Below are 23,157 nucleotides of genomic sequence, written 5' to 3'. Positions count from 1 at the left end.
AAGCTTTAGCGCAGGCTTTTGATGATGGTTGGGACCCAGGGACAGATTAGTGTAGTCCTTTAACCTTAGCTAAGCCCATCCTCCGTTTTCGGCTGTGTTTCTTTAGTCTCTTTGGGTCCTTTCTGTTTGACATTGTATACGGATGGAAAACTCCAAAATCAGGCAAAAGCATATTGAAGTTTTTTGAATGTTTAAATGTTGAGACGTACATTTTGAATGAATTTAATTATTGAATTTCTCCTCATTGAAAACAGAGAAGGTGGAGAAAATGAATTACCACAACAGCAAACGGGGTAAATAAATTTCATACTAAATGAAAAGTACTGATACATAGTAATAAGAGCCAACTGATGAAAGCATTGTCTTAAAAACTCCTTCGTTCAATTAGTCTTCCATGTCTGTCTTCTTGAAAAATTTTATAGATGAACTTAATGTAAATAGTTAGATAAATTTGAGAAACGAATTAATTAGTATTAAGATCTTCTTTAGGCAAATATCTAATTACAACTAATTATAAGTCATATATAAGTAAGAGGAGATAAGGAAAAGTAATTACAAATATTGAGATTTTTAAATCTATTAAATATTATATCTTAAAAGTAATTAAATAAATTAATTAAATTAAAATTTGGATTATAAAGTAATACAATTCTCTATTATTGTTTAAAGTTTGGGACAGAAGGGCAGAAGCTAATGTTAATTATGTTTTTGGAAGTCTTAAACTTTAGAAGATAAGTTAAGACAGAAGGGGAGTTTTAGTGAAGAAGCAAGAAAGAGTCCAAAATCTTGAAATGAAAGAAGCCTTTGACAGAGGGAGGGGGCAGGCGAGGTCTCACAGTTCATTCCACTGTGAAAGTGACTGGTTCCAACCCTAAAGACAACGTGGCCAATTACAAGTGCTCAACCATCTGTATTACAACTCAACTGTCTCCATCTGCTTCCCCACTGAAAATAAGTGGTTCGTTCCCCAGTCTCCATCACCCTCATTCTCTTTTCTGCAAAATCGATTGTGACTTTCAGGATTCTGCTACCAACTCTTTCAAGTTTGTATCATTTGTTATATGGAATTGGCCTGACAGCCTTATCTTGAATGAGCCTAATCAAAAGCTTTTTAAGCTTGGGCCTGGTTAATTAGCTGGCTAGGCAGTACAGGTGAAAAAAAAAATTTTAGTTTTCGATTTGATTTTGATTACTTTTTTATTCGATATGATTAGTTTATATATTAAATATATATATATATATATATTAATTTAGAATAAAAATTTTTAAATCAAATTAAATTATATATTTTTATTAATTTTTATATGTTTTAAAATTTTTCATAAAATAAAATTAGTTATTTTATATTTAAATGTTTTTAAATACATTAAGAAGCATATTAAAATAACATATAAAAATAAATTTTAAAAATTTAAAAATTGATAAACCTAAACCATAGAATTCAGTTTGCATATAAGTTGATTTTAAAGTCAGATTAATTCGTATTCAAATTTTTTAAATTTATAATATTATATATTATTTTAAAAAATCAAATCAAATTTATTATAACTACTAAGGATTTTTATAGTCTCCCTCCAAAATCTCAGTCAAGTTGTACAATGCATCTATACATGTATGGAAAAGGTTTGAACTCTCTAATCTTTCAATTAATAGAAAGTTACAAATTTTACAATCTCTAAAAAAAAAAAAAAAAGAGTTTTGTTTGTTTAAATCTTAATTTCGTTTTAATTTTGATCCTTTGCAGGAATGATTACCATCATTTGGCTGCCTTAATTTGTTATTTTAGTTGAAAAATAAAAAGTGTATGCCGAATCTGGAGCGGCTCCCAGAGAATTTCAACGAAACAAAAGATAAAAATGAAAAAGATTTCAACAAAGCCGGTGCTCTGATAGCAAACTAAAATATATAAAGTATTTAAAAAGTATTTTTTTTAAAGTTTTATTTCGATAAACTGTAAATTTGAAAACAATAATAAAAATTATTATAATTGTGATTAAAAAAATTATTGTAATTACGATTAAAAAAATTTTTAATAAAAAATTTATATTGATTTTACATTATTAAAGTTAATATTTGAATTTAATTAATGATGTAATGAATTTAATCATACCGTATCGATGTAATGAATTATGAGAATTAAGCGTGCATCAAAAAATAATGTTACGAGTATTTATACAAAAAAAATCCTTAAATTTAGCTTATTTATAATATGAACAAAATCTCTAAGTTAAGGAGCTCAAGAAGAGCTAATAAAAAAGTGAATCATGTAGTCAACAGTTTTATTTATATATATATAATGCTTGAGTTCTCAATTTCTTTGAGCTAGTTTATGATTAATTAGGATTTATCAGAGTTATTCATTGGGTTGTTGACTTGCATGCAAAACATACTCAGGACTCTTTCTAAAATTTGTTATGTCAAAAGCAATTTTAATTTTTGAAAGATACGTATACCGTACTTTATATATAAGGATTGAAAAGGTAGAATAGTCAAAGTGTCAACCATATAGTTCATATCTGTTTGGTAGGTTAAAAATTAATTCAGTACTTGAGTCCCTTATGATTATTATTATTATTATATATTTATTTATTTTGAAGAAGACCCTCATGATTATTAGTTGAGTGATATGCTTTCCTGCACCATTCATCTAGTAGGGTAGGTATCTATATCTTATTTCTTTTTCATCTTTTTTTTTTCTGGGTTTAAAGTGTAGGTTCGGTGCCTTTGTTTTTTTTGTCTTATCCATGGCTGTAATTATACCATGAATACAACAAGTTCTATCGTGCTTGACAAATGTATCTGCAAATTCCCACTTCCCACCGGGAACTTTTAAAATTTCACATCGTCCCCCTTAACAAAGCAGGGTTGAATGTTCAAGTTTGAACATGGATAAATCATTAATTCGAAAGAATCCAATATTGTTGAGTCAAATTTGTCAGCTATTTCTTTCCTTTTGCACGTGTTGTCAGCTTTTAATACAGATTAGGTAATAAATATTTATCTTAAATTTTTTATAAAGAATTATAAATTTTAAATTTTAAATTTTAAAAATATTAAATATTATTTTTAATATTAATTATATAAACTAATTAAGTTTTATTTTAAATTCTTACCAATTTGTATGGAAAAGGAAAGACAATTTTTCTATTACTCCTATCCTATAATTTAAAACTTCAAATTGAAGAATTTTGAGGCAACCGGTACTAATAGTCTAATAGTCTAATAATCAATAGTTGATTTAATTAATTAAAATTTATTTTTTTATTAAAAAATTTTGAATTCAAATTATATGGATGATTATTTATTAAAATTATTTCAAATATACTATTTATTATCTTAAATTATTAATTACGATATATTTTATTTTAATTTATAATTATTTATCTTAAATTATTAAATATAATATATTTTATTTTAATTTAAAAAATTAAATAATTTATTTACTTTCAAATTTTTATTTTTTACTGAAATATATATATATAAATAAATATATATATATTGATGTGTTCTTTTTACAGTTATTTGTGCAGCAAAAAGGAAAAAGGCCATCTCCCTTAGACGTAAAATTGAAAAGGTGGTGAATAAATAGACAAAAAAGCTTTGCTGTAATTTATGCAGGGAATAGAGTTTAAATGGTAAAAATAGTGGAAGTCCAGCTGGCTCCGTGATTCACGGGATGATATTGATGATGAGACCTGGTCTAAACCATGTTTTCCTTTCAAGATCTGTATGTTTCTCTACAATTATAGCGCATCCTCGTCTAGAAGTCTAAATGATTTTAACATCACTTAATCAAATCAGAAGTTGCAGACCAATTTTTGATTGGAAAACAGGTTTCTTCAAACTCTTTTATTACGCACTCATTATGTCGGTCGCAATTCTTCTGATCATGTTTACATATTTTATTAATTTAGGTCAATGTTATGTAATTATTTATAAATCTATTCCATTGCCAATTTTATTATCGAGGAGCTTCACATATACAAGCCTGAAATAATTTTTTTCATAAAAAAATATACGGGGATAGATAAATTATTTAACTTTTTATATTAAAATAAAATATATTATATTTAATAATTTAAAATAAATTATTAAAATTTATATATTCGATATAATTTTAATATTCGATTATCAACTAAATATAAACTTAAAATCTTACATTTAAAAAAAAATGATTCTTTACAAATTAAGCTAACTACTTATTGTTAACATAAAATAATTGTGTCCTACAATATTTTTCCCATTTTGTATGCGGAGAAACTACAACTAGGACCAAAATAAATAGCAAAGGCGAGAGGTCCAATTCAACAACCAGGAAGGACCGCTCCTTTCTTCCTCCTAAAGAGGCTACACACCAACTCCACCATCAAAAGTGAAAGTGACGAAACTATCTTATAATAATAATGAAGAAGAAGAAGAAGAAAGTGTCACCAAAAGCTTCCATAAAAACTTTGATATGTTTGAATAATCAGCTACGCCTAGTGGGGACTCTTCGGTGACCAAAGAACAAAACACAAAAACAAGAAAGGAGCGTGTGAAGACAAAGAAAAAAGAAGCTTTTAACAACTTAGAAATGGCTTCTTCTCCTTTCTTTTTTGTATAAAGAAAAAAAAAACTTCCCTGATCAATTCATCCCAATCACTAAAAGAAAAGAAGCCAAACAGTAGGTACCAATGCTGCTTCGAAATTCCATTTCCAACACCAAAAAGTTCTTTCAAAAAACCATACAAAGTTTCAAGTCTTTCTTCGCTGGTTGTGAACCTTACCAAAAGCTACCCAAAACCTCTCCTCACAATCCATTTTCATTCAGTAATACTGCCGGCGTTGACATGAATCCCCGGACAAGTAATCACCAAGAACGTGAAAAGTTGTATACTGACTTCTCTGGTCGGTGGGACTCGGACAATGGCAAGGCAAAGAAGAGAAACAAGAAGAAGATGATGTCAACTGATCCAACAGGAGAACAGAAAGAAGGAAACAAGGGAAGTTTCACGCAGTTATCAACGCAAAGAAAATTAAGTTATGGTCAGTCTAAAACGAGGAGTGGCCAGGTGGAGAAAAGGCAAGAAGATTATTCATATTCAAAGAGTAAGAGAGAAGCAAGGAGTTTGTCAGTGGCACAAAAGCTGAAGAAGCTAGAGATGATGGATATGAGCGATGTGGATCATGTTCTTGACATTGAAGAGGTTCTTCATTACTATTCTCGCCTGACTTGCCCTGCCTATCTTGACATCGTCGACAAGTTTTTCATGGACGTGTACACAGAATTTTTTGGTCCGCCAGCTTCTCCTAGAAGTGTCAATTCGAGACCAAAATTTCGATCAGTGAGAACCTGATCAATACCCTTTTTTCATTTTGCCTCTCTCTTCAGAGAATTTGGGACAGGTCAAGAATTGAAGTTGTCATAATTACTTCTGTTACAACTTTTTTTTTCTCTCTCTTTGTTCATATTTGTCTCCAATCCATTAATTCTTTGAGTTTCTGTATATCCGTGTTTACTTTTCTCAATTTTCTTGATTGATGCCATTTGACGCAAGATTGTGAGACAATATTTGAAATCTAATATGCTTATTGATTGTACATTGATTACATATTCAATTTGATCAGTTTCATCCCTTTGTGGTTGTGGGTGGTAACTGGTCAGGGAACTTTGAGGAGTAGACAGTAGGCTCTCTGTCTCTGTCTCTCTCCCTTTTTTTTTTTTTTTTTTTTGGGTGTTGGGGTGGATCAGAAAAGGAGTATCTCAATATCAAAATGAATAAATTTGTTGTGGCCCTAAATGGTAGCTGATCATTGATAGATGGCCATTGTTCATAGAACATGAAAATGTATTTCTATATATTTGATTAGGTATTGATTATGAGTTGAGCCTACATGAATTGACAGAACGATTGTCACATAGTATGAAGTAGCTGAGTTTTGAGCCTTCCAATTGCAATTTGGCAAGCCCAACTTCGACTAGAAATCGAATGATAAACTTAAACAACTCCATGACGCCAAGAGTTTGCTGCCTGCAAAGTGTCGGTCGTTCTTTTTTTTTTTTTTTTAAATTCTTAATTTATCTTTAAATTTTTTTATTCTATTAGTTGAAAAAAATATTACGTATCTAAATTTTTTCAAATTTATAATTTTAAAATATCAACTTTAATTACATACCAATTGATAATCATAAATGCCGATTCAGTTTGGACATTGATAGATCGAAATGGAGAAATTTTGGCCCCAAGAGCCCGTCCATGTTTTCTTCAACGGATAGATTGGAAAGTTGAGACTTTGAAGGAAATAAATATTTTTGCATCAAAAGAGCCCATACTGGACGGATTTTGAAACAGATATATAGTGGGCTTCATTTTGACCCATAATATGGAAAATTTGGGAATTGAGGCCTAGGACCGGGGTGGTTAAAGATAAAAAGATTTCCTTGTTTTAACCTTTCATCCAATATATATATATATATATATATATATATATATATATATATGTATGTATATATATTGGATGAAATTTTGAAGGCTATTTACTTGTGAGGTTGTACTAGGACTCTAAAATCTTTAGAAAAATTATTAATGGTAACATGTTTATTAGCTTATTAAAAATTTTATAAGTCAAAATAATTGAAAACACATGTCAATTATATAAATTCACTTGCAAAATTTAAAAATATGAAAATCCCAAAATAGGTTTATAAAGTATTATTATGAATAAAAATATTAATAAAAGGATATTTGTTGGAGAAAAAAAGAAATATGATAAAAGAATAGTCGTAGAAAAAGGATGGAAATGTTAAAAGATTTATAGTTTTTTTTTGCAAAAAAGAAGTTGCATGTCAAACTTAGGGGGAAAAATATATCCCTAGCATGCATGTTTTTGCATCCCCGTGAAATGAAAGATATATTATCCCTTCACTTGCAAACAAAAAAGAGTAATTTATTAGAATCTAAAATTTAACTCAATTAATTCATGTAATTATTTTTTAAAAATGATATTTAATTAATATGAGATTTAAATTTTAGTATTTTATAAATTCTTCCTTTATTTTCAAACGACAATCTATTTTGTATAAAAAAAAAGGTAACTATTACTAAGTAAAGATATTTTTTTAGATTTTTTCAACGTGAAATAAAGCTTGATATGAAATGTGGTGTTTACTAATAAGGATTTGTTTCTTGTTTTAGTTTTTTAATTTATTATCTTAATATTTACCTAATTGAAATAGGTATTATATGCAAAAAAACATTTTGAATTCGTAACTTTAAAACGTTAATTTTAATAACATGTCAATTAATTCAAAGATCAACAAGATAAATATTTGCTTCTTTTAGACAATAATTAAGAAAGGAATACCAAATTTATCTTTTTTAAGTGGAAAACAAAAGCAATTCTCTCAAAATTTTTTGATAACGTTATATTATAAAATCCGATCCCTCTTCTCGACTTGATTTATTATTTTGGCTTTTCTTCTATGATTTTGTTGGTTTCATCTCTAGCTGTAAACATAGTATGAGAAAACTAGGAGACCTTTTTTTTTTTTTTTTTTTAATTTTGATGTTTTTATTTGACTTTGAGACTTTGCCTTTGAAGTTGAAGGACGAATGTGACAGACTTGATGCGATACTTTTGTCCCAGATCTATGCTTTGTCTTTGGCCTTATTCCTGTCCCTTTATTTTTACTCTTTTATCTCAAAATAATTATCTTCGACTTTTTGAGTCAAAAGTACTTTACCGTTGCTTTTCATATCTTACCATTGATAATGATCGGCTTAATGAGATGTTTCGAAGCTGAATTCTGCACATCCAAACATCATATGGATTTATTCAGCAAGATGTTAAACTTGATCTTCCTTGTCTTCTTCAAGCAAGCAAAGGTACCTAACCAAAATTGGGATTTAATGGGGCCATGAATAAACTCCCTCCCTTACCCTAATCGGAAATATGGGCACATAATGTATATTATAAACAAATTAGATAAGCATCAACTCATCCCTTCGAACAGAGAATACGTCAAATGTTAGACAAGACATTAACCCTTTTGAACCAGGAAAAAAGAATACTTCCCGATATATATATATATATATATATATAGCCAACCCACATTGAGTTAATGGCAAGGTGTTTTTATTATCAACAATAACATCACAATGCTGCAGAAATTTTACATTTTCTAAAGCCGAGGAGCATGCATATTTATAACATATGGAGTGTCGTATAACTCAAAAGTCACAATAGTTACCTGAAGCATCAAAAATGTAGGAAGAAACAAGATTCCACTCTCACCACCCACTCTAATAGGTACTCTCATTCTGTAACCATATGACAGTTGGCGGGTCATCAACTGCCTCACCAACCATCCAGGAAGAAATTATCAAATCAAATGCCGGTCCAAATCCGCACCATATCTTTTCTGCAGGATAAATCAATTGCCAGAAGATACTAAAACGTTGTATTCGTTTAAATGTTTTTGGAATTGAGCCAAGCGGGTCTGCAGTTGTAGAATTCCTGCAGCCTTCTGTGAAAGAATGGTATCTAATTTAGAGATATAATTATCCAGCTGGTTGCCTGGTTGGTCAGCTTCAACTAGCAGATTCATTTCCTGCAGGCATGATAACAATCAGAACAAAGGTAATCATGGAAGACAACAAAAATAAACTACAGCCAGAATGTCATCTACCTCCCTAACAATCTCTATCATGTCCTCCACTTGCCTTCGATGAGCAGATACAAGGTCTTCCTCTTCCTAGTAACAACCAAGATAAATTTCATTTCACAATTAAATAATATTAGGTAAGAAAATTCAGTTGTCCGGATTGATTATGGTACCTTCAACAGGACATTCAGATCATCATCTGAATGAGAATTTTTATCATCAATGCTTGAAGGATCCACACGCTTTGTCAAAGCATCAGTCTTCTGCTTCTCCTCCAAAAATGGAATTTGGTAGGCCCGTGCCTTCCTATTAATTTTCCCCAACATCTTTTGTTGTTCATATGTCCCCTCAGGGTAATCAAAATCATCCTCGGCCATGCCATCAAGACCACCTCTCTGACCCTTGTAATAATCTGAATATGGTACGGCCAAATTTCCTTCTGCCCTTCCACTAGGAACACGATCCACTTTAAAAGGAGGAGATGCATCTTTTTCAATCAGGTTGGACCACCCAAATTTGTTCTTTTCAAGAGGAACATCAGTTATATTGTCCTCAAGGGTATCAGTTGGTAAAGATGAAGCCAAGGGCAATGCAGTTGACTCCCTAAGATTTGAAGATGAAGATAGCATATCCTTCTTGGAGTTGTTCCCTTTTGATAGGCTCTTCACCCTGGAATGAAGGTATCCACAGCACTATTCAAACAAATGCACAAGTCACTTCTACAATTCAATTTTAGTTACAGAACTACACACCTATCAGCATATCTAAGTGTATTCAGGGTATGTTCACATGATCCTGAGCTTGGTGAAATACATGATATCATAACAGTACGCGAGTCACCAACAAATGAATCTCTAAGAACTTCAGTCAGCTTACTTCCTCTGAAAGGAATGTGACCCTGCTCATTGTCAAGAGCTCTGATGCATTCTTTTAAAGCAAGTAAACTTTTATTAATTTCGGCACCTTCCATTCTGCAGAAATATGAAATCAGCTTGTCATGATTTGAACAGCACATTCTATATAATGGTGGTCAGAGCATCCCAAATTATATGCAAAGAGAACAAGATTTGCTTATCTAGTTGGTGTACTTTCTCGCCTAGTAACTCCATGGAGCACTTCTATGGCTCCATAAATATGCCTATGCAATTCATGGTACCATTGCTTTGAAGAAGTATAATCCCAGACTGTATGGATGTAAAACTTTTTACCTCGTCTGTTTATCATTGTCAGTTGTATCCGCACCACGCTCACTTCCAGCAAGGTCTATAAAAGAAAGCTTCCCTACAAGTCTAGCAGGCTTTGTTTCACTGCCATCAGCGGATCTCTTGATGGCAAGCTGAAGAATTGCATGTGACCTTGAGGATTCCTCATTTGCTCCAGTAGTGCCAGTGCTTCTTGTCGCATTTCCTCTTTCAATTAACTCCTTGATCGTCTCAACATCTGATACCTTGTACTCTTGCAGACCCACAATACATACTTGCTGTTTACCATCTTCTCTCATGCAAAGCTTTCTGCAAAAAGTATATTTCTAATCAGAATTATAAACTATAGGACAATTTATCTAGGTTTCCTATGGCATATAAATGGAAATAACTTACTTCCGATCATTAAGGAGATCAAAGACTTTCCCCCCATATATCTCAAAGAAACTGACAAATAGTTGGAAACCTTGGTTCCGATATGAATGGTACATTAATCTTAATATATCTTGAGATGCTTTTAGAGGCAGTGGCTGCATAGTATATGTCTTTCCACTTCCTGCACAAAAAAAAAAAAAAAAAAAAGTTCAACTAAAGTTCATTTGCAAGAATGTAAACTGAAGAAGAATAAGACATGTAAAGTGGAACCATGAAAACATTAAAAAACCACAAATTTTCCAATTGCTTAGTGCAAAATGCATATAGCTTAAAATAGCAAAATAAATAGCTAAAGCAACAGATATGAAATGCCAAGCCAAAATAATTTATATAAAATGTCATTTGAATCCACAAAAACACATTTAAGATGTGTAAGTCTGAACTAATTAACAAATGGACTTTTCCAAAAAGGTTAAAGATGCATGGATTTCTATCACTTAAAACAGAATGTACAAAGCTTTAGTTTGCCATTTATAATACAATGACAAAAGATTTCATACTAGGGAACTTTTAGAAGAAATTGTCTTGTAGCATAACATAACTTTCAAATTCAGGATAACTACTTACCTGTTTGCCCGTATGCAAAACAAGTAGCTTTTGTTCGATTGAAAATTAGTGGGACAATCGGCTCCACTGTCTCAGAGTATACCTACAGCAATAGAAAATGAAACTGTGAAATTAGCTGAACGACACATTAAAAGTTATCAACTTCTGGTCATATACTCACTTCCTCATTGCTAACATCCTCATTCAGCACAGCATCAAAAACAAATTCGTGTTTCTCAACATATTCTGTCAGGTCAACCTGCAGATAATCAATGATTAGATCTCATAGAAAAAACTGCTTCTAGGTCATATTATTAACCATGGAAGATGTATAGTGTTACAGCTGGTGGAGATTATCATGAGTTAGTGAGACTTTCAAATAATAAGTCAATTTGGATTTTCCATGAAAATCAAGGTAAAGAGCAATTTACTTTCTTTGATTCCAACTTTAAACAAGTAATCTCTTGAAAATGCTTTAGCATCACATGACTGATGGGCTAGGAGCTCAAGTTAGCAAGTAAACCAAAAAATAAATCCAAATATAAACATCATAACACAACTATAGGAAAAAAGAGAAGCCCTACCAGCTGCTCACCTTTAGTTTTTTTTCATGAACCGTTAGGGCATTGGAATTTGACTGTATGGTAATAATATCTTCTTCTTTCTTTGCCATTTCCTTTTTGTTCATTGGTCTCTTGCGCACCTGCATTGAAAGTTATTATTAGCTATTTTAACAATGACAAAAGAAAATCTAACAAGGTAGAGCTTTCTTTTCCAATTTCAACAGTCTATATTTGCTCCAATTCTTTCTTGGTATTAGTTGTACGTTAAGATTTTCATAATCTATATTTGCTCCCATTCTTTCTTGGTATGTCACATTCAATTGTCTATAGAATTCAGATCATCACTCAGCTGAGCATTCAGGTTTTCAAAATCCACAGCTCATCGTATTTCTTGACACAATTGATTGATCGATTTGATACAGCAATTGTTACAAACATTGAAATCAATATTTGCTACGCAATAAATAAAACAAAAAAAGCATTCAAGTAGCATACCACGACTTTAATCTTGGCAACAGTGTTAGCTCTTTCTTTATCTACTGAGATGCTTTTAGTAAGGTTATTCTCAGCCATTCCACGTGGCCTGTTTGAAAGTTTGTTGGTGGATAGATATGGTTCAGAATCGTCAAAACTTTTACCACGAACAGGTCCCTGAAGCCCGAGTCCTTCATATAGGTTAGGAGCCTGCAACTAGAAAAAGGAACTAATAAGTCTATTATCCACAACAGAGAAGCAATTTTCAAACAACAACGAATTTTTAAATGCCACCAATTGTTTATATAAATCAAATTTTAATGGTTAGCCAGGTCCGAAAAAGCTATGAAAAATACAGTGCAACTACATGATTATCAATTATATCACTTGATCAACAGCAGATCAAATCAAACATCACATAGTACAAATTTTATTATTAATTAGAATTTAATATATTTTATTAAAACAGGGCTAAGTAAATCTAAGCATTCAAGCGTGAGAACAAAACCGGAAAGCTATAATCTAATTGAAGAAATAGAGCAAAACCTCAGGAAGCAGCTCAGTATCAAATGAATGCAGATCCAGTAAGCCGGGGCTGAGCTCACTGGGCGACATGTATTCATCACTGTTCTTCCTCATGCTCGAAGACCTAGAACAAAACGGCGGTGTCGTCCGCTCCGGCGACTTACTGCTCATTCTTTCCCCGCCACAGAACCCGAACTCCTATCCAAACAGCGAAAAAAAAAAAAAGCGACGTCGTTACACGAAATGCTAATTGTAAATGCGAAGCAACAGAAAGGGGAGGGGAAACGATCGAAGACCTGAGAAGAAGTGAAATTGGAGGACTGAAGCCATTTGCTGTTAAACGAGGCGTCGAGGAAGTTAGCGGAGTATTGCCGTTGATGATGCGCTGTCGAATTAGATCTCGCCATCTGTCTCCCTAGCACGCTCATTCTCACTCGCCGGCAGTACAAGAATTTGTCCAGAGCTTCTTCGGCCAAAATTTTACTATCAAAACCAACGAAAAAGAGAAAAGAAATAAAGAATATGAAGAAAGAAAGAGAAAGCCAAGAAGTAAATACAAGTGTGGTTGGTATGATATTGTTTTGAAGCTTTCTTTTCTTTCTTTTTTTTTCTTTTCGCTTTAAATTTTCAAACTACGAGTACTAATTACAATATTTGAAAAATGCGGGGGGCGACTCTCGAGGAGGAGCGGCGCGTGTACGACACGAGGGAGAAAGGACTAAAGAGGAGGAGTGGGCGGGGTCCACGCGTGTAGTGTATTTGAACGGAGAAGGCAAACAGGACGGTGTGTTTTCTTTTGGCTCTTTTTTGTTTGAGTTTTTGACTTACATTTAGCTAAAGGTTTTGTGAAAGTAAGAAGTGATGAACCACACTTGAGAAACAGCGCGTGCAAGTACTCACGCCTGGGATGGCCATTTTTTCTTTGGCTGCTAGGGACTGGAGTGGAGCGGCCGAAGGCAAAGCCGCTTTGATGCGTTGGGTCGGTGAAGTGTCAAAGTTGGGGGCCTTGTTTGCCTTCTTGGGCAGAGTTGTTGCTCCTCACGTCGTTAAATGACATGGGACGCTTCAGTGGATGGCGGACTATGATATTAAATGCTGACTAAGCTTTTCAGTCTACGTTTGATTGTTATGTTTATAGGTTCTTGATTTCGATTTCGATATATTTGTGGAGCCCATTTTCCTTTTTTTTTTTTTAGAAAATTTCCCAATATTTTTTTAAGTTACTTAGGAATGACGCTCTTTTTAAATTGGTTGGACCACAACCACTTGACCGCCTATTGAAGAAGTGCAGGATTTTTTTCTATAACAGGTAAAGAATTAGGAGATGAATATCACAAATAGGATAGGAGGGAAACTTTGAAATTTTAACTTGGAGATTAATAGTTGAATTGCATTTTTTTATTATTATTGGAGTTTGAATTCAAGATTTTTAAATTATATTTTGTACATAAAATTAAAATAAAATAATATTAACGATTATATTAAATAATATTATTTTATCGATTTGCATAATGAATAAAATAAGATAATTTATTTAATGATCAAAATTATATTTTCTTAAATTTTATATAATTTAAATTATTGATATAATTTTTTAAAATATAATAAAATATATAAATTTAAACTCATAAATTAAAAATAATCCTTATTACTTTAGGATGATTTAATCATTTTATTATAAAAGGATGATAATCATTCTTATAATTTTATCAATTTCAATTAAATATAAATTAAATATAATATAAAAATCATGTTTGATATACAATATTATAATAAAATACGATAAGATAATATTATAAATATGATTAAATTAAATAATATCATCTTATCTTATATTTAATGTATGCAATAATTAAAACAAGATAATTTATTTGTTAATTAAAGTTATCTTTTTTTAAAAATTACACAATTTAAATTATTAATGTAATTTTTAAAAGTATAATAAGATATCTAAATTTAATCAAATAGATTAAAAATAATTACTTCCACTTTTGTAAGGATTAATTTATTTTATACCAAAAGAATAATAATATTTTTTATAATTTTATCCCTTTTAATTAAATATAAATCAAATATAATATAAAATAATTATTTGATTTTAATTTTATTAATTGAAGGGTAAAGATAGGGCAATTGATTCCATGGATAATAAATTCATAAAACTTATTGGGCTACAAGAACATGACCAACAACACTAGAAGACACTGCTAAATTTATTTAAAAAATTATTTTTTATTTAACGATTCGAATATTTATATTTTATAAAATATTAAATTTTATATATTTATTTTATATTTTAAACAAAAATTATATATTATAATTTATGTCGATATAAAAATATAAAGTATAATTTTTTTATTTTAATAAATTTATATATAATTATTATTATTTTAAATCATATCATTTTTTATATTTTATTTTTATATTATATTTATATCATATTATCATATTATGTTTTAAATTTTAGGATTGTCAGACCTCTCGCATTGCTTGTTCTTCTGTATGATTTTTTGTTTCTTTGATACATCAAAATATGACATGAAAAGAGGAGTCAGATTCCGAAATCGTCATAGAACATTTCAACAGTGCTTACAAGTATAATCTGGCTACTGCTCGATGAACCAAATCCTTGTGACGGCCTAACGTGAGTGAAACACTAAGTGGACATTCTTTCAGAGGGAATGGGATGGGGCCGATAGGCAGAAGAAAGAATGAAGAAATTTCTCTTCCCATAATAAGTTAACAAGTGGACTGGCCCATCCATAGGATCATAGGCCCATAAATGCTGAAGGACTCAGGGCCGAGCCACCACAAATTAGAATTGTTGCAATTGGGGATTTGGGGCCGCTTGGAGACCAACTGAGACGAGTCATATAAAGGGCGGTTGCTATTGGTAAGCTCGTTGGTTTTTTGTTTTTGTCAAACGTCTGCCCAACTGGGGAAACTGTGACCCCCAAAAACCAACCATGTTATCATCAATTTGCCTATCCTTATCGCTGCCTTCGAAAACCCTAGCGCTGCCTTCCACTTCCACGAGCCGCGGTTGCAGATGCTCCCTCGTCGTCTCCGTTTCTAGCGGCCATCAACGGACGAGGAGAAAGAGGCAGCAAGTGGTTTGTATGGCTCCCGAGGAAGAGAAATTGACTCGCCGCAATCCCCTCGATTTCCCCGTTGTAAGTTCGTTTTCTTTTTATTGAGCTATACGTAGTTTTTGATTGCCTGTCTAATGGGGAAGGGAAATTTCAAGTTTTCGGCAGCCGGGGCAATTTCAAAATGCTGATACGATTTTTGTGGTCAGCTTTGGGAAGAAAAGGTTATACAGGATTTTAAGAGATGGGTTTGATTTTATGCAGTAATGCTCTGTTGGGACAGTGTTGTTTGATTATGGGTTCTGGTTAGATAATTCCATCATTTGAGAACATGTTGCTTTGATAAATGGTAGGGTTTTTTTTTTTTATTCCTGCTTTGGAATTTTATTGTCTCAGGCAGTATGATTAAATATGACCACTTCGTTTACATGGCAGGAGTGGGAGAGGCCTGGACCAGGGCGTAGACCGGACATTTTTCCTCAATTTAGCCCTATGAAAACACCATTACCACCACCCATGCCATATGATCCTCCTGGTGAAGATGAAGAAGAGGAAGAGGAAGAGGAAGAGAAAGAGGAAAAGGAGGAAGATACTGAAAAGGAAGAAGAGCCGGAGAATCCTGAATAAGAGTACTGAGATTTATTCAGGCTAATACGGGAAGATCTGGGATTGTGCAAGCGTCTTCTTGGGACTTATTCAGGTTAATATGGTGAAAGTTAGGCCTAAGTTCCTGTTTTTGTAGTGTCATAATTCACAAGTTTTTCTGAGATAAAATATACTAAGTTTCTTTTGAATAATGTTCTTAGCTGTTGTTTTCTTGTTTATATGTTTTGATGACTAGAAATTTATTGAGAACGTGAAATTCAATGATTTCAAATTCTGAAGTTTGAGATTTTGAGTGCAATGTAAGGGCTAGCACTTCATGCACGAAAATGAAAAGAGAAAAGGGGTTTTTACTGGTGGTTATCTTGATGAGATATTGGAAGTGTAAGAAATAAGAATCGGTGGATTTGAATTCTCATTCTAAAGCTGTTTCACATGCATCTATGATGGAATGATTTTGCCATTAAGCATTCACTAACCCTCATCTTATGATTTTAAGAATTATGTCTTGTTAGATTTGCATGAGGAATAAACACAGATGATCTTACATCAAGCCCAAGCCCCAGAACAGAGTTTGCTTGATAAGAGTATTTATCAGACTTATGAGGCTCCATCTGGAGTTACATAACTAAAAACCATTTTTGTATTCAGCTTTATTATCTGTCGAAGGCATCTTGGATGGAGAAGTTTCTACTTTCCTGAACAAAGAATCACATTGAAGAAATACAACATGATTTGATTTTAATGTTAGACATGTACTATGTAAATAGCTAAGCAGATAATTATCTAGAAATTTGGGAGGGGGGGGGGCTGGAACACATAATTCAGGACTACATTCACCTCCTCAGAAAAGAAAACAATGGGAAACACATCTGTATCTGGCCGAATGATTGCCTGATAATGTTAACCATGTTTCACTTCTATTAGGCATATGCATCTCTATTTGTCCATCGGTTCCATCAGTGTTTACTTGTCTCAATACAAAATTTCCAGTATCTAGTAAAGTGGCATTCAGGCTATGTGAACTTCCCTGATTGGAATTGAGAAGAACTACCTCTCCTTCACTATGCATGATCTTTAATTTTCCATCACCATCCAAAATGAGAACTCTAGATTTATCCATAATTGGCCACCCAAATAGCTTCTGGATTATGTGGTAGTTTGCTGTACCATATCCACAAGTACTGTAACTGGTTAGTTGAAGAGCTGCAACTAAAGAACTTTAAGACACCCTTGGTGGAGAGTAGATGCTCCCAATTCCTGAGCTGCTGGCTGCTGTGTCACGGGTCGAGACGTTTCACAACATTGTGAGGTATTGTTCGTTCTGGTTCTCTGATCTCACGGTTTTGTCCTACAAAAGGTGCTTTACAAGGTTGAGATGGTGTGAACCCTTTTATACTCCAGTGATCCTCTTATTATATTCGATGTATGATTCAAGATTCCTTCTTAGGTCCGTGACAGCTGCACTTGCATCAGCTTAAACAGAATTTCTTCATTATAATAACTAAGAATAAGCATGAGACTTAACCCAAATAGTTAACCCACTTTTCTTAGGGGTGAATTCTTACAAGGCTGTGATTCAATCTCTAATGCTTGCAATTTACCTTCCCCTATCCCCCTAGTCTTCTGCTTCCTTCTGTACTAAAAAAGTTTGTGTCAACGAATTCTAAGGTTTTTATATTTGATCTCCGTTGCACTTGCTATAAGCAATCTCAACTTTTTAGAAGGTCTTCCAAGCTTATACTTAGGCAAACCATCCATCGTCTTTATAAAGTAAAGGAAATCCCACCATCCCCAAATGGCAAAGGGAGTTGCTTGCACTAACAAACAATTTGAAGATAATGATGTATTTTAAAACAAGTAAACAACGAATTTTACCACTTGTTGCTGTGGCATCAGTTTAGTGGAATAAGACCAGACCGTTTTTTTTTCATTGTTGCCACTTGCCAGCAGTGCATCACCCCATTTTTCTCCAGCTACCAAATTTCCTGGTTATTATAAAGACTAGTACATAGAAGGTTAGGTCTGAATGTCCGCTGAAGCCTGAAAATTGACAGTTAAAGAGAACTCAAACTCAATGGCCCCAATCCCTCTTTGCCTCTTTCTCTTCCAAGATTCCACTTTCAAGCATTTTTCTGGGTCTCCAAACCCCCCAGAGTAACCCATGGTATATGCTCCATATCTTTGGTCGTCACTTCTTTCATCCAATTCTTTATCTTCCTAAAATCGATATATATAACTGTCGCTACTACTTTAATTTCACTTTTTGTTGCAGTCTCTTACACCACTCATGTTTCGGTCCCTGGTGCGGCTATTGGCATCGTTAATCGCTGAGCCTGCGGCCTCTGTCACAACCTTGCTATATTACAGTGATCTTCTGCCTCAAAACATCATGTGGGAGACACTGGTTCGACATGAAATGTTAGATCAAGAAAATTATTTATTCCATTTCCTCGTCAACTTGTTAAGATGTTTTCTGTAGACTACTATTTACTGCTACTACTCAAGCTGGAAGGCAAGATTTCAAGTGACTCGTGATTCTTCTTCTTTACACATTAATGGATAACTGCAATTTTTTTTTTTTTGAGTAATTTTATTTTATCTGTAACATGTGCAAAACCACAATTTGATAATCACACGTTCAAACCAAACATTTCGCTGCAATATTTTTTTATGAAGAGAATTGAGTTATACAAAGAGCAAATATGAGGCATTAACTGTAGAATCACAAGGCTTTTGGAGTTTTCATGTCTAAATTAGAGGTGTTGCTGAAATTGTAATGACAAATTGAAAACTCACTCAAATTCGAATGGCTGGAATCCCTTCCTTCCAAGAGAAAATATGTGCCAACAAGATGGAGCCAGCGAGCAAAACCAAAATCATTTGCAAAATCTTCTGAATTTCCTTGGAGTGAACATTAATCTTGTAGAAGTTGAATCAGCCACCATATTCAAGGAATGGGATTTGACCCTTAGTTTTAGAGCATGCCAATTGCCACATGCTATGCAAAATCAACCCAATTAACTTTCGGTGAATCCCACCTCTCAAAAGAACATACTCTGCTTCAAGTCAGAAACAGAAGAGCATGGCTGTGTTAAGGAGGAAAAGGAATTTTGGTGGTAGAAAAACATAAGCTGGTCTATCGTTCTGAGAATGAAAGGGGATGTACATTGGTAATTGGGTGTTCTTGCCCCACCCTCATCGGTGTACATTTTGAACAAAAATGACTTGTCCGGTCCCCTTAATTTTCTATTGTTTTTCATATCTTAAGATTTTGAGTTACAATGTTTTATATTTGTAATTAATGTATTTGTATCATGTTTATCAACTTTCATTTATTATTAAAAATGGATGTTGATTGTTATAATTCTCACCATTAATTATAAATTGTTAGTAAAAGTTAAAGGGCGACTGATTGACATAAGTTATAATTAATAGAAGGTTCGAACTTTTTTTATATTTTAATTTCTTTTAAAATATAAAGTATAAGTTTCTATGTTTTTATATCTTAAGATTTTGAGTTATAATGTTTTATTTTCTTATATCTTGTATAGACTTGTAATTCATATATTTGTATCATATTTATTTTGTATAAAATACAAAAATTAATATGTCATAATTCATTTCGATACCTTAAACATGAAATATATTTTTTGTTTTTATCAAATTCATATACAAATTTTGTCAAAATTAAAAAAAAAAATTATTAAATACAATAACAGTGGAGTTTTTAAATTTTACAAACTAGATTCAGAAAGTATAACATATACTTTTTAAAAATGAAAAAATTAATTAAAAATAAAAATAAAACATGTGTCAATGTCTTAAAACCACTTTTGAAATTAAAACTTTATATTGATAATATATCAAATATTTACTCAATTTTTAAATCATATCACTTCATATTTTTTTGCATTCTTTTTGCATTACATCTAAAATTACCCTTAAAAGATTACTATTGTTTTAAGAACTCTTGTAGTTGTTTTTTTTCTAATATTAATATAATATTTTTGTTTATTATAGATCTGTTCAAGGGTCGGATCATTTGCTTAAGTTCGAAAGCCCAACCAAGTTTTAAAAGAGTTTTGACAAAAAATTAAAATCAATTAAACATATTTGAGTATAATTTTTTGGTACGTTTAAATTTCGAATCAAATCTTAGATAAAAAAAATTAAAACTCAAGCCTAACTCACTCGTTTTTTAATAAAATATATAATTAAATTAGTATATATATATATGTAAACTTTTTTATTTTTATATTTTATATTTTATATTTTTAAAAATTTTTATTATATAAATTAAGTTAAATTAAGTTTAATATGTAAATTTGAGATTTATTTTTTTTAATTTACAAGAAATAGTAAATTTTTCAAAAAAAAAATCCTAAAACCTCAAAAAATATGAAAAATTTTAAAATTCTTAAAAAGGTAAAAAATGACAAATTTTGAAAACAAATTATAAAAAAAAATTCAAAAAATTTAATGACAAGTTTTAAAAATTAAAAATTAAAAATTAAATCCTAAAAGTTTCCAAAAAAACCTAAAATTCAAAAAATTCAAAATTTTTATAAAATTTATACCAAAAGGAAAAACTATGAAAAACTAAAAAAATTTAAAAAATAAAACCGTTAGCTCAAGTGTTAGTAATTCAAAAGTGGGGGTGAATTTGATTGTTTCAAAAATTATTCCCTTAAATAGCTTTAATATAATTGAATGAAAAATTAAAATTAATATAAAAATATAATGCAATTAACCACAATTAATGAACTTGAAGCAATTATAAATAATAATTAAATTAAAGAAAGTAAGGATAGAGAAATCAAATATATAAATTTATAGAAGTTCAGTTTTTCTCCAAATGCACTTAAATCTTCTTTCTTAGCTTTTTTAGCCAAGATTAATCTACTAATTGAATCAAAATACGATCCATATCTTTTAAGGACTAAGATAGCAACCTTTCAATCTCTATCTTTCTAGGCTAAGATAGCAAACTCTAATATTTTAGCTTTCTAAGTTAAGGTAGCAATCTCTAATTACTCAAAATGAATTTCTACAAAAACTCTCAAATATTTTCAAGAGGATGTCTCATCTCTTGATTATAATTTAGCTTTAATGTTTTACAAGTTAAAAATTCTTCTTAAAGGTTAAGTATTTACCTAATAAAATACCAAGGATGATAAATGAATAATAAAATTTAGTTTGGATACAAGAAATACAAAGGATTTTAAATTTAAGATTTAAAAACTTTTGCATCCTTGAGAGAATGGAAGTAAGGCTTATTAGTGTTTACTATCTTGTTTCTTTTTCATCAATGATGTGTTAAAATGCTCAATTTATAAAGAAAATGAGCTTGCAACCATTGAGAATTGATTGGATAAGAAAATACCCATTGAACATTTGAAATACCAACTGTTTGAACCAGAAACAACAAGAATCGATAGATCATATTTTGGATCTGATTGATCCCTTCTTATAAATGATCGATCATTTTGTGCTGTTATGCAATTCGTAGCTTTCTAGAAAAAAAAAAAAACCAATTGATCAGTTCCCGTAAAGGAACAATTTATTTTTTCAAACCCTAAACCCAATCGATCCTATATAATAAAAGATTGATACATTTTGTAAAAATTAAACTTAGAAACTTTATGGCTAAAAAATAGATCGATCTTATAACTCAAGGGATTAGTTCATTTTGACAAGGAATTGATCTATTCTTTTCAAATTTGCATAAAAACATTTTTAAACAAAGAGAGAAATTAGTTTTTCATATTAAGACATTTTTCTCTTGAAACATAGCTGGCAAAAAAATATTTTTTAAGTTCAAAATATTTTTTCAAGTTTTTCAAGTTTTAGCAAATCAAATATCATTTTCATAAATATATTATATATTTTAGTGCAAAAATAATAAAACTTAAAAACATTGTACTAAATAATTTTTTTGTAAAATCATAATTAAACTTATTTAGTTTAATGTTTTATTATTTCATAATAAGGATCAATTCAAAAAAAATCTAAGAAAATATGAAAAATTAAAAACAATCTTAGGAATTTTAAAAAATGAAAAAAAAAACTAATAAATAATAATTAAAAAAAAATCCAACAAAATTACAAACACATAAAAAATCTAAAAACTAAAAACAAAAAAAGATTTTAAAAATTTGAAAAAATTTTACAAGGCCAATCTTTATTTTTCATTTTTATGGATTGCTAATTTTTTAATTGCTTTTCAAATTTTAATTTTTTAAAAATATTTCAATATTTCTATTTTTTTAATTTTTAAAATTTCTTCTATTTTATTTTGAATTTTTAGGATATTTAAGATCGTTCCTTTTTTTTTTTTTCATATTTTTAAAATTTTTCGTGTATTTTTTTAAATTTTCATATTTTTCTTATTCTTTATTTTTTTTTTTGAATTTTTAAGACTTTTCATATTTTTATTTTAGAGATTTTTTTAAATTTCTTACTATGTTATAATTTTTTGTTTTTTTTTTTTAGTTTTAAGATTTTTTTTGAATTTTTATTATCTTTTAATTTTTCAAATTATTTTCCTTTTTTCAAAATTTGGAATTTTTAAAAAAATTTCAAAATTTGTTTGAAATTTTTGGCAAATTTTTAATATTTTAATCTTTTAGAATTTTCTTGAACTTTTAATTTTTCAAAAAATTATTTTATTTTTTAGGTATTTAAAAAATTCTCAAGTCTTTCCTTAATTTTTTTAATTTTTTTTTATAATTTTTTTCTAATGCTGACATGGTAATGATGATATTGCGATAATTGAATATTTTGACATATATCATAATTTTATTGGATATTGCTATCGTGTTAACAATGTGACTAATAACATTAGTCTAAAATATCAAAATGTATAATGAAACGAAAGTTTAAGTACATTATTATGAATTTTATTTTTTAAATATCAAACTAAAAAAAAGCGTATAGTAGATGAGAGACATAGTCAAAAAATATATATTAATAGTCATATTTTAGCTTTCATTCTATAAACATTACATTATTGAAAAAAAAAATCTGTTAAAGTCAAAAAGTTTTAAACTTATAAAATTATATAAGTTTATTAT

At 30.5% G+C, this 23,157-nt stretch overlaps 3 protein-coding genes across 7 annotated transcripts; 2 read left to right on the top strand and 1 right to left on the bottom strand.

Annotated features, from left to right (window-relative positions):
- Positions 1-4,300: 4,300 nt before the first annotated feature.
- Positions 4,301-5,825, top strand: LOC111299104 (uncharacterized). Its single transcript, XM_022894082.2, has one exon. It carries the CDS (start codon positions 4,674-4,676, stop codon positions 5,334-5,336), a length of 663 nt encoding a protein of 220 aa, XP_022749817.2. The 5' UTR covers positions 4,301-4,673; the 3' UTR covers positions 5,337-5,825.
- A 2,268-nt stretch (positions 5,826-8,093) lies between these two features.
- Positions 8,094-13,451, bottom strand: LOC111299095 (kinesin-like protein KIN-13B). Of its 5 annotated transcripts, none has more exons than XM_089747145.1 (13): positions 13,290-13,451; positions 12,686-12,872; positions 12,411-12,587; positions 11,886-12,080; positions 11,423-11,530; positions 11,009-11,086; positions 10,849-10,930; positions 10,243-10,402; positions 9,853-10,155; positions 9,397-9,615; positions 8,818-9,313; positions 8,669-8,734; positions 8,094-8,590 (listed from the first exon to the last, which is right to left on the bottom strand). In XM_089747145.1, the coding sequence occupies exons 2-13, from the start codon at positions 12,815-12,817 to the stop codon at positions 8,414-8,416; spliced, it is 2,193 nt and encodes a 730-aa protein (XP_089603271.1). In that variant the 5' UTR covers positions 12,818-12,872; positions 13,290-13,451; the 3' UTR covers positions 8,094-8,413. The 5 variants fall into 5 exon arrangements, with proteins under 5 accessions (XP_089603271.1, XP_022749805.2, XP_089603270.1 ...); XM_022894070.2 differs by having other exon boundaries at positions 13,039-13,409; XM_089747144.1 differs by lacking the exon at positions 13,290-13,451 and adding an exon at positions 13,218-13,233.
- Positions 13,452-15,290: 1,839 nt separating this feature from the next.
- On the top strand, positions 15,291-16,362 carry LOC111299106 (uncharacterized). The gene is made up of 2 exons (XM_022894084.2): positions 15,291-15,562; positions 15,914-16,362. Exons 1-2 carry the CDS (start codon positions 15,356-15,358, stop codon positions 16,103-16,105), a joined length of 399 nt encoding a protein of 132 aa, XP_022749819.2. The 5' UTR covers positions 15,291-15,355; the 3' UTR covers positions 16,106-16,362.
- Positions 16,363-23,157: the final 6,795 nt, after the last annotated feature.

This window comes from Durio zibethinus, chromosome 18 (assembly GCF_047325235.1).
Source record: "Durio zibethinus cultivar Kanyao isolate XHJ-2024 chromosome 18, ASM4732523v1, whole genome shotgun sequence".
NCBI lineage: Eukaryota > Viridiplantae > Streptophyta > Magnoliopsida > Malvales > Malvaceae > Durio > Durio zibethinus.
This window is presented reverse-complemented; position numbering and strand designations above follow the sequence as displayed.

Bases quoted from the DNA above. Each gene is read 5' to 3' on its own strand.
- LOC111299106 (XM_022894084.2), top strand. From the start codon at position 15,356: ATGTTATCATCAATTTGCCTATCCTTATCGCTGCCTTCGAAAACCCTA. The intron at 15,563-15,913 runs GTAAGTTCGTTT...TTTACATGGCAG, and splicing joins ATCCCCTCGATTTCCCCGTT to GAGTGGGAGAGGCCTGGACC.
- LOC111299104 (XM_022894082.2), top strand. From the start codon at position 4,674: ATGCTGCTTCGAAATTCCATTTCCAACACCAAAAAGTTCTTTCAAAAA.
- LOC111299095 (XM_089747145.1), bottom strand. From the start codon at position 12,817: ATGAGCGTGCTAGGGAGACAGATGGCGAGATCTAATTCGACAGCGCAT. The intron at 12,081-12,410 runs GTTTTGCTCTAT...TCCTTTTTCTAG, and splicing joins ATACTGAGCTGCTTCCTGAG to TTGCAGGCTCCTAACCTATA. The intron at 9,616-9,852 runs GTAAAAAGTTTT...ATATTTCTGCAG, and splicing joins GACAATGATAAACAGACGAG to AATGGAAGGTGCCGAAATTA.